The sequence below is a fragment of the Corvus brachyrhynchos genome, unplaced genomic scaffold (genome assembly GCF_000691975.1).
Source record: "Corvus brachyrhynchos isolate BGI_N302 unplaced genomic scaffold, ASM69197v1 scaffold103, whole genome shotgun sequence".
NCBI classification, from domain to species: domain Eukaryota; kingdom Metazoa; phylum Chordata; class Aves; order Passeriformes; family Corvidae; genus Corvus; species Corvus brachyrhynchos.
In genome coordinates, this window is record NW_008237436.1 from 4,529,501 (window position 1) to 4,541,724 (window position 12,224).

The window sequence follows — 12,224 nt, forward strand, 5'->3', positions numbered from 1 at the left end:
GATCCACAGCCCTCATTCTCAGTTTTGATCAAATGTGGGCCTCAAATAGTTTGTCACTCTTCATTTACATATCTGCTGTATTGAAGGCACTAGTATTTCAAGGGTCTTTTTGGCTCCTGGAAGATGAACCAACCAACCAAATTATCAAAAGAATTCTGTCAAAGAAAGATCTTAATACATGGAAATTTTTTATGTTATAAACATTAAAAACAAATAGTCAGTAATGATTCCCAGATTTTCTTTTTCATGCCACAACCCTGAAGTGTCCCAGAAAAGGAAACTTCAAGCAGTCAATCAACTTTGCAGCCCTGTTTTAATCTGCCTGTTTCCAAGTGAGTTGTGAATGCCTCTTCTATTGATTTGCTTTAACATTACACCATTTGTAATCCACTTGATTTTCATTAGAGACCTTAGTACTGTTCAGGCTCATTAACACACAGTTTTGTCCTTAGCTTTCAGCTAGTAACAGTCATCCTGAGTCTTCTAAAACTAAAGTTCACATACAAGGCTTCATATCTTGTTTATGGAAACTCTTTGTGATCCTTTGCTTGAAAAAATCTTATTTAGTTGGTGGACCAAAAGGTCACTTGTGTCATGCTGCTGCAGTGTCTCAAAAGTCAGAGTTCTGGGGGCAAAATACTTGAGCAAATTATGGCTTTGTTGCTTTCAAAACTATGGAAACTAAAATCAGAAGTCTAATGCTTACTAATACCTCCAGAAACCTTGCAGTAAAACCAGGGCTAACAGCAAGAGAAAAGATGGACTTTAGGATAGCTACTACTACATTTGTCAAACCAGAAGTAAAAGTCAAGCAAGCAATCAATCAACGAGTCAGTGACTTCCAACATCTAAATAACCAGTCTACAGGCACAACACAGCCTGGACCCAAATCAAATCATCTTTTGTTGATCTAGTCTGCCTCCACAGGGCCCAAGGAGAGATTAAATATCACCAGTTGGAAGTTGAACCTGATTGGACTGCATTGCAAGACCTGTGGGGAATTTGATAGTGACATGTGTTTTGTGACAGCAGCAAGGCTCCCAATCACATGAGGTGCTCATCAAAACACCATTTTCCATTTGCACAAAACTAGAGGCTGAAAACTGACCTAATCTGGAGGTCAGGATAGAACATGAAAAAACCCTAAAGATTAAGCCGCCTTTTAATAAAACTGACAGTGAACATAATTAAGGTGATGAACTTATTTCACTGGTGCTTAAAGAATCCTGTACTTGGCTCGCAGAGAGGAAGGAGGCACAAAAGGTTAAAGAATGCTTTTATTCAGCTTTCAGCTTTCACAGTTCTAAACAGTAAACATAATTAACAATTCACCAATGGTATCAGAGAACATAGTCCTGGTATCAGTAAAATGTCTACTGTTTAAGGCACTGGTAGTGGGAAGAAAAAAAGACATAACACGGATTGCTCTTTCTTAATCAGAATTTGAATCTGTTATGAATATGTGCTTGCTATTCAGTGCTTAGAAACCCACAAGCTGCATTCACAAACAAATGTTTATACAAGTTCGGTAATTACCGAGGCTCCCCTACTTCAACTCTAGAGCAAGTATTGCTTTTCTTTGGAGTGGAATCAATTTTTAACCTACTAAAATAAACCAAAACACAAATTACTTCAGCAGTATGGCTTTAAGACCCTGTATTTGGTTACAATATAGCAAGCCAAGTTAAATGACAGCATACAGGTGCCAAATACTGTCATTTTAAAACAAGCAGTTTTACAATATAAAAATTAGTTTAGAACATACTATAGCCAGTTTTTGTACAAACATTCTTACAAAACTGAATTACTAAAAAGAAGTCAAGAAAGTTTTAAATATGAATCACACTTTACATGTTGTATGCATAAAATTACTTATCCTGATGATATAAATTAGGAATACTACAAAATTTTTAAAGATGGCATTCATATGCTATTGAAATGCACACATCGGAAATACTGAAGTGTTAGTTCTGCCAAAATCCTTAAGAGTCACTCTTATATTTGCCAGATTGATGTACAGTGACTTAGGTTTCTAAAGGAGCCACAGTGACCTCCCGTGGCCACCTAAGAAATCCCTGTCCTTAACCTTTTTTTCCATTTTGTACATGGCATTCCACAGAAGTGCCAATAAATTTAAAAGGTACAACAGTGGTTTCGTGCCTGGTCCAACTACTCCAGGAAACTACAGTATTTCTATTTGCAATGAGCATAAAGGAGCACAGCCTTCACACAATCTAGCTCCTGGTCACAGAAAAAAAGTCAAGTGTCCTCTACGATTTATCGAGAAACTGTTCCAGAACCTTTTAGAGAACTGTTTTCTGTAAGTCAGTGAGAGATGATGTTTAATAGATGTTCAACACTTATTCAGTATTAGGCTCCCAAATAAATAACTTCAGCTTTTGAAAGAGCAAAGGAAGAAAATGTAAATTGATGCTGTCTGAACCAAGTCCAAAGCAGAACAGAGGTGAAGTTGTACAAGACTCTCAAATGTGTGTCAAGTTCATTGGTATATAAAGCCCAGAAACATTCTAAAAAGAAACCAAGTGGAGGAAAAGAATCCAAAAGTCATTTAAGTGCCTTCTTCCATTGTTCTGAAGGGATGCAAGCAACAGGAACAAAACACTGACTTCCCATGTCATGAACAGATGAACAACATGAAAACAAAACAAAAATCACAGTAGTGACTGTCCCTCATCTGTAGAACAGTAATTAACACTTACATTCTTCTACTGCTTATAAATCCTCTCTGTTATATCCAACTTTTTTTCCATTATGTGACTCTTCTGTGTTTGGTGCCAGCCATGTGAAATACACCTTCACTGGATCAATATTCCAATGCTTGTGAAATGATACTGGAATTTGGTGAGAAAGGTAATCTTTTGGGTAGTCCATCGGCCTTGCCTAAGATGGAAGAAAGAAGCAAAAGCACTGGTAGTTAATGATCAATAATAATTTTAAAAAGAGAAAGTATCACTGCTCAATGGCCTCTGTAACACAACAATGTGGCACTGACAAAATACTCAAGATGGTAACAAGGAGGTTTTTACATCATTCTATTAAATCAATTGACAAGGCATTAGTTTACATCTTCAACTCACACTGGAGCCATCATGCTAGGAATGAAGTACACTGATATTTAATATGCCCTATTTCTTGGGATATGAAATGTCCACCATCTATGCAGTCAAGCAATGAACAGTGTAGTTGGTATGGAATCTTTTTAAATATGCAGTTTTGGCTCAATAATGACAAAATTATTTTAAACAATATTCTCTTCCTCCTTCTAATGACAGTTGTCAGCACTGCCACTGTGATTGTAGGCTCCTAATAAGGCCATAAGCAGCCAAAATACATGGAGTTTTATGATAGGTAAAAGTTCCAAACATGGGATACATTGTGGTGCCAGAAAACTGCGTTGTTGTTCTTTAGCAGGCTATATCAAACCAGAAAGAATTACAACACAGCTACAAGATGCAGCTGCTGTCCTAATGCACCACATGTATTTCATTTTCTCTGGCAGTTCAGTAGCACATAAATGCACCTTTACATAAACAATTCCCACCTGTAGTGGTCCCTGGAAAAACAACTACATTTTTGCCATTGGAGTTTTTGTAAAGAAAAATGCATGGAAGGCAAACTTTTGTGTTTTATATCTAAGGAAAAAAAAACCCAAACAAGAGGAAAATTGAGTGATTTGGGTAACAAATAATTGATTTGATGCCTAAGCTGGTAACTGATTCAATACTGCACGCTTCACCTACTTATGGTGGTATTTATGAATTCTCTATGCAGTTCTGTATACATCACAGTCATAAAATTAGGCAACAGAATTTGACATTATGAAATCTGAATATGTGTTGTTGGTGTTATGGGTATTTTTATCCTGATATTTAAATGACAGAGTGCTTATTTTTAAAAATTCCACTGGAGAAATCAAGAGGGAACCTATATCCCTCACAACTTTTGAAAAACACTTTGAAGAACATTTGGGTTTCAAGAACCTGAAGAATTTATTTTGGATAAAGAGAGTTTTTACACAACTGAGACCAAAGATTTTTGCTGTTTGAAAATTAATCAGCTTATTATTAAGCTATAGACACAATTCTGGTGTTTTGATAATTCTAAAATAATGGTATCTGCTCTAAAAACTTTTTTTTTTTAACTATAATTTGTATTTGGTATTCTAGAAAAGCCAAATATATTGCTTTAGCCCAGATTTCATATTTAAGACCACAATTCTGGCTGCTTCTCGACATGGGAAGGTTCCTGTTCTCTTTAAGAGTCTCATCATGTCAGAAAGCTCTGGCACAGGTTACAGAATATGTATGTATCTAACTCAGCAAGTAGGCAGCAGGAAACCAGTAAGAGTGAGCAAACACATCATAGACTTTCCAAGAATGAAGATATCTTTGCTTCTCTTTCATAATCCATCTCAGTACAATTTTAGATTCACATACTTCAAGGAACATCACACATCATAATATTTCACTCAAGTCCTTAAGAAGTTATTTTCTGGTTGACAGAAAATCCAAAATTGGTTTTCTCATTTTTAAAATATTTTTTTCACAATAGTGGAATTTGTAGAACAAGCACATCCAATTTTTATTCAGTGGTTTTCCCCCAAGAGTTAACTCCTGTTTGAGGGATGTTTAATTAGAATTTGTTATAAGTAACAGTAAAGATGAATTAGAAGTCAAGTGCAATTTTCTGTGTGGAAAATCAAACTCCTAGGATTTCACTTTCAAAGTGATTCAGTATCAAATGCACACTATTAAAGATTACAAGGAAGTTCTTTGGTTTTTTTTTAATAAGGACCATTCTTACAAATTTGGAAAATGAGTTCTGTTCTGACTCTGCTTTAATTAGGTTGGTTTGTTGTTTTGGTTTTTTTAACACTTCTTCAAGCACAAATTATTCAATAACTGCTGATTTTATAATATGCATGACTTGTTTTCTTTCTGTACTGAAAGGAGTAAGCAATGATAAACAAAACAGGAGAGTAAACAGATATGATTTCTTTACACGGACAGGGAATTAAAATATTGAACAGTGTGTTCTCAGTCTTCCCACTTCTCTAAATAGTAAATGTAATGAGAAATGTAATCTTAACATAGGAAAAGATGACAATTTAAATAAGAAACTCCCTCCCTCCACTGACAGCTACTTTGAACGACATGGTAATTTACTAATTCTCAAGTCGCTTATTATCTTATTTTCAGCTCTTATTCAGGTACGCAGGTCTTCCCAGTTTTTCAACTAGATCAACACCTGAAAAACATCAAATGCTACACTCATTTAAATGCTGATTTTTAAAAAAGTTGTGCACTGTTTGGAAAAAAAATCTTTAGTGCTTCTTGTTCATACCACAGAAAAATTTGGTTTACTTGGCTTACAAGGAAGAAAATCTCTACAGGCCTCAATGCATCATGTTTTCCACTGTGGCACTACAGTTAGCTTGTTAAATATTGTGGAAGACAGAAACAAAATTCAAATCTACTCCAGCCATTTTCTCCCAAACTCACATGAAAATTATGTTTTGGGAGCTCTCTTTCCCATGTGCTAGCATAGAGCAATTTATCATATTTATACCATTCTTCAGAATCCACCACAAAACCAGTATTTTCATATTTTAAATCTTCACTAATGAGATAGTTCAGAATAGTAAATACTGAATCAATAGAAAAATTAGGTAAGTAGAGCAGGCAGATTTATTGAAAAATTTTAGTTAGTTCTCCATTACCTGAAGAAAAAATTATTGTTGTAGGTTTTTTTCCTTCAGAGGACATATGACAACTATTCAAAGCATGTGGCTCCTAATTCTATTTGTTTTTCAAAATTCTCACCTCTGACAGCATCTTTAATAAAATATAGTTATAGATTAGCTAAAATATCATATCAACTAGCAAAGTATTATAGTAATCCATGGTATGAGAATGCTCTTATTTGATCAGTCTTGTTCTGCTGGGAACCAAGGTAAAGCAGCAGCATCATCTTGGTTAGTGTTATTACATATTGATCGAGTTTGAATATTTATGACTGTTTTATACTTAGAAAATGAAATACATTTTTAATACTCAAAAATAGCTCTCTGACCTGATGAAAAAGTGGACTGTGTGTTATAGGGATTCCTAAGCCACTGAAACACATTCCAAGGACCATATCATCAGGGGCATCCATGCTGTAACACCGGCATTTGCTAGCAAGCAGTTTCTGAACAGCTGTTCTGCTGAAAACCATCCTGAATTTAAAAAAAGCACATGAAATGTATAAAACTACTAAAGACACCAAATAATTGTAATTAATAAATATTGCTAAATTATTTTAAACTGCAAGACCAAATGTAGCCCTCCAATACAACATATTTGAAATTCAAAATTTGAGGGGTCAGAACGGACAAATGCCAGAGGCATTTTCTGAAAGATAATTACTTTTTATACTGAAAATTAATTACACCAATTATACCCATTGTTGTTATTCCAACAACAACTTAGCTACCCCCCATTTCTACTACTGCAGATAATTCCTCCTAAATTTGGCCTGGACTCAAAAGGAATATTCTCCTCAATCTTACTCAAACGTGAGAGAGAAGAGTTGGGGACTCATGACCAGCATGTGTCACTACACAGAAGGTGTGAGGTGAATTGCAGACATTTGGGGAAAACATCACTGTTTCTGTTGAAAGTGATCTGTGTTGTAATTTAGAACATTTGCACTCAAAACAGGAACTAATGTAGATCTCAGTAGCAGCTTAAATAGATTACCCTCCTCCACCAGTGATGTAACTGTATCCTCCTGTTCCCAAGCCATAGCCGTAACGCTCGCCAAGGAATACTGGTTCATTTGGGTCATAGCAGCTGAGCAATTTTCGGAGTCTGAAGATACTATAATATGAAAAGCCATTAATAAAAAATCTTGTAAACATTCATTTTGGAACAGACATTGTTACCCTCAACAGCATTCTATTAAATAGCACAATGATGACAGGAGAAATTCAGGAATTCTACCCAAAAAAACTCCCCCAGAGATACAAACTGCTAAACAGAAATTTATGATGGGTTATTTACTATGAGATATGACTGCTGAATTTGGTCAAATCATGAACAAATTAGCTTAAAACATTTTTTGAAGTAGGCAGTTTGTCAGCAAAACTGCATCTCATCTCAGAGAAAACATGAAATTATACTTTCCAAGCAATGTTAAGATCTTTGCAAATTATCTGTGAACATCTACAAATTGAAAAGTAAAAAGGGTTGGTTTAGTTATATGAATATTGCATTATCCACAGTTACATCCTACTTCTTCTGTCACATGATTTAATGTAAAGTACTGTCTTGAACCACTGTTCCTAACCATGTGATCCTGCTCATTGATCACTGTGCCTTTTTTGCTTTCACTGCAGTGTCAGATTTTATGAGAATGGGATCTAATTTTCCAACCAAGGCAAGTTCCAGAACACCATTCTGGGTAGCTCAGACAACTGACCTGAGCTTATGAAACCTTTCTTCTGACACATTTCTGTGAGAAACACATCTTAGAAAGGGTATTAGCAAATGACTATACCCCCTCATCTCAAACATACCTACACTGAGGAATCACAAAATGTGGTGTATTCAGACTATATGATTACATGATAACACTGATATGCACAGTTTTAACCAAGTTACAATATTGTTTTTAATATCCATTAAAAGAATACTGATGGAAAGTGACAATTTTTTTTCTTAAAGTAATATAAAGCTACATAACTAATAAAATAGCTGTATCACTTAAATAAAGAACAGGTGAATATTGCTAAATCTCTTACTGACATAAACAGTGGTAATTCCTGAAGTAATGCAATATATACCTTATCAGTGTGTCATCATCCACTACAACTAACCAAGGGGTTCTGGGAGAAGTATGATTCAAAAACCTTTCCAAAATGGCAAAAGTTTTCCCACAGTGACCTGAGAAAAGGAGAAATTAACAGAATATACACTTAAATAAAATAGGAATTAAATTAAAAACAAGCTTTATTCCAGCTATCTGTCAAGCTGTTGGACAAACTGCTACTCTTAATTTAATTAAAAGAGTTGTAAAAATGAGAAGACTATGATAGAAGCATGATCTGCAAAATACTCCAAGATACTGTCATAGCATTTCATGATGCATCAGGCAGATCCATTGCTTTTATAGAAATATTTAAATGTATATTAATCTACTGTACTCGTCATTGGCAACTCAGGTCCTGATCACTGCCTCTAAGGAAAGGTCTCAACATTTATCACAAGATTATAATGAAGTTCAGAGGTAAGACACCCTTTGCTAGGAGTGGAGAAGTGAAACACCCTTGTTCAGAATAAGCAGGACATGATAAACAAGAAGTTTCAGACCTCTACTGAATCTTCTTTAGATCTTGGACAAATCTCATTTCAGTCAGTCTTTATTCATCACAGTTGATTATCTAATGTAATTAGATATCAATATTACATTTACTAAACAATCATTCAAAATAAATTGTATTTGAAGCCACTTCCAGTTAAAATATTCTGTGACAAAATGCAGTAACTCTATGCTTAAGAAATGAAGTGAGTCCTCACTTTGGTGATTTTCTGAAACGGTGAACTTAATGCAGACTGATATGAGAACAATTACAATATTAAAGCCAAGATTTCTATATTATATTCTATCACAAAACATGGAAGCTCCCTGGCATGACTAGAACTACTGGGCATGGCTTCTACAAATGATCCACATGTGCCCCACAAGCTTGCTGCCTCCTGAAAACACTCACTGCTTGCTCATGTCCCTGTGCACACAGAAATCCCTGCCTATCCTTTCTCTGCCTCTAACAGACAGAAAAAAGGGGCAGAAATAACCCAGAGGTCAGAACAACTGACCTAGTGGGCCAGATAAGGCTAACAGGCCACTGCCTGGACACCTGTAATTCAGAAGGTAATACATATAGGCTATGAGCCTAAGAACGATATATCAAATGAAAGAAAAAATCAAAACTAGTAAGCTCAAGAAAGCCATCATATCCATAGCCTTTTTTGTATTCAAACACAAAGTAAATTAATTTAAATGCCTATTATTTGCTATAAAAAGATGTTTCAATCTTAACATTTAATTTTTGTGCTTAAATCAAGGCATGCTATGCACCAGCATATAATATCTGAATACCATATGGCACGTAATTTATGCTCAGTAACCAGTTGGCACCGCCTGAGATCTTTTGAAATAAATTTATGACTTCTTCACTGTTGATGATCTTACACAAAATCATCAATAACTGTAGAGTTATTACTCTTACCCCAAGTAATAACAGCAATTTGTTTTTCCTCTTGCAGTATATCAGTATACCATGCTTTCATAATCTCAGTATTTAGGTTTCTGCTAAAATGAACATGTTAACTACACAGGGGGACTCTGAATGTATTTTCCATCCATTTCCTGTGTCAAGAGCATTCTTTTAGTTTAGGCTGCACATAATGTGCTAGAGAAATACAGAATTTCTAAATGACATACTTGACATGAAAGACACGTATCATCCATAAAACTTCACTTCTTCAGTCAGTCATTTGCGCAAAACTGACAAACAGTCAACATCTCACCTCTGTCAGTATTAGGTATGCCTAAATCTATAGTAGGAATGGAGATGTCTGCATAATCACTGTAGTATTCAATAAGGGCAGCTTCTCTTTCCCAAGTCTGCTTTACAACTGGTACTGCAAAAGAATGATTGACGTTCAAACACAAGTAACTTGATTAAAATAGATACTTGATCCAAATATTCATGTTAAGCACTTCTTGTTAGCCACATTCCTTCACATGGTAATAAAATGCTGCTTCAAATACAGCAGCATGATTCTAAATGTTCATTCTATTTTCTTTCCTATAACATTTAGAGAGAAAAAATTTTACATTTTTATGAAAGCCAGTCAGGACAGTTTTATTTAAATAATAAAAAAATTCTATTAAAATATGAGTATAGTTTCATAAAACTATTATTCATAATAGTAATTAAAAACTGTGATATTTACATTTTGACTAACCAAAGCATGGAATACTTTTACACTTGCTATGGTAGGATTCATAGCACACATCAGCACAAACACTGTCAGAGATCAGTCCTTCTTCCAGTATTGACATGCCACATTTTAATCCAACGGTACAGTGTATCACATATTCTGAATCAGTAACAGACCAAATGTACCTTTTGAAACACTACACTTGTGTTGTACACATGCCATCTGACAACAACATCATATTAATGCTCAAAAGCACCTGTCTCTGGAGACACACACAGGGCATTTTATAACCATTCCTGTTACAAATGTATAAATATTTATTGTTTCATTTATAAATAAGAAGCATTTGTATAGTTTATAAATATAATACAATCAATTTTGATCCCATGGAGATTCTATTCAAAGGAGGATTTCTTAATGCTTCTCTAAAAGAGCAACCTTTTTCTCACTAGTTTGCCATTTCACATCAACATTTAAAATTGATCACACAAAATTCTAGTAATGATGCTACGAGTGTTTAAATTACATCCAGAAGTGAATAAATTATGGGTAACACACACACACACAAAAAAATCCAGCCATCTGCAGGGTGTTTAGAAGAAATCCATCAGATTGAAATAAGGGTCTCTCTTCCATCCTAAAAATGAGGAGTTCGGGCCTTAGATGAGCAAGTACTCTGAAACACTGCATTCTGCTGTTAGTTTCTCTGCTTTATGTTCTCTGGCACCATCCAGGAGGTCTCACTGGTAGCAGGTAGTGCTTTAAATGGAGGAATATTTATGTAACTTCCCTTTGCTGCTGTACATTTCTGATGTTTGCGAACAACTCATTTTAGCCCCTTGCTAAAATCATCCATCACCTAATTTGAAGTTTGTTGCCTACCTAGTTGCTCACTTCCCTCTACTCTTGAGTACACAGGATCTATTATTATTGATTGGCCAACAGCCAGTTTGATAACAGTTACCTTTTAGCTCATTTTAGTGTTAAGACAGAGTAATAAGAATTCAGTGCACTAACAGAAAGGCTCTCATATTTGGAGAAAAAAAAAATCACTTTTGTAGCATTTTGAAGTGGTCCATACTGCTTTTCAAAGTTCTTAAAGAAAAGTAAAAGTGTTCTCATTTTTTTCATTAAAAAATCCAAAGGGAATTATGTACAAAAAAAAATAGGTAGAGGCAGGAAATTATTTTCTTATTCTGTGGAAATGTTCTACTTAAAAATGTTTCCCAGAAGAACAAAACCAAAAGGTTTCAGAAAACGAGGCCCCAGAGCAGAAGCATCTCAAATACACAAGAGCATCCAACCTTCCCCTCGCAGAAGAGATGCACCTGTAAAGGTTGTTTTACCTTTCTTCAAACAAGGACCTGAAACTCAGCAGGGTTCTTTAACACACAGAAATATTTGCTGTTACAGACTGAGCCTTTCTATTTTTTTGGTGGAATCCCCCCTCCTTCTATAAATGAAGAAAAGTTCACTGAAGCAAGGACTTGAGTCTCACCTCAGTTGAAAGGTCTGGCAAGGGGGCTTTAGCTGAAGCATCTTTGTCTTTCCTTTGCTTGTCTTGATGGAAATGTCACCAGGCAGACTAATGTCTATTGTAAACTGAATCCCACAATACTTTTTAATTTCTAGCAAATTGTTTCTTCCAAAAAAACCAATTTGAAATTTTGGACTAGACGACAATGCAAATATTTATCAATATGTATTAGTACTTGTGATCACACCAAGGTTTTAATACCACTAGACATACTTAAAGGTCAGCTCTAAGCTGTTAATGACATTTTATTTCTGCTGTTTCTAGAACCCTAATGCATGTTTGCAGTCTTGAAAATTTCTTTTATAACTACAGATGGTATGTGTAAGAAGGAGAGTTGTATCTGAAGTAAATTCTGAGGTAAAATTTAGCTGCTTTTAAAAGCACATCAATTTCCAAGCCTTGGTGCTGCATTAATGTAGTTTTTGGCATACAATAAAGAATGACTTACCAGGTAAAAAGAGCTCTCTGAAGCTGGCATCCATTAATCTTTCAAAATCTGGAGTAAGATTATCCTCTATTGCATAACACTGGAAGCTGTGAGGAAAGTTCAAGAATTTTCCTCAGTCTTCAACAGGTGTTTCTTGAAGGATGTTTATGCTATCTTTTTGAGGCCTCAAGTTACTTTCTGACTTTCTAGGTTGGTTTTTTTTTTTTTTTTTTTTTTTTTTTTTTTTAAA

The 12,224-nt window shown here is 35.0% G+C and overlaps 1 protein-coding gene across 1 annotated transcript in view; it reads right to left on the reverse strand.

The window, feature by feature from the left end:
* Window positions 1–1,259: 1,259 nt before the first annotated feature.
* Window positions 1,260–12,224, reverse strand: part of B3GLCT (beta 3-glucosyltransferase) — a gene marked incomplete at its 5' end in the record, with an annotated part of 41,830 nt that continues 30,865 nt past the window's right edge. The window contains 5 exons of the mRNA XM_017731360.1: window positions 1,260–2,901; window positions 6,094–6,238; window positions 6,762–6,881; window positions 7,847–7,946; window positions 9,594–9,707. Of these exons, the coding sequence (XP_017586849.1) occupies window positions 2,734–2,901; window positions 6,094–6,238; window positions 6,762–6,881; window positions 7,847–7,946; window positions 9,594–9,707 (647 nt within the window). The remainder of the gene's footprint in view (window positions 2,902–6,093; window positions 6,239–6,761; window positions 6,882–7,846; window positions 7,947–9,593; window positions 9,708–12,224) is intronic.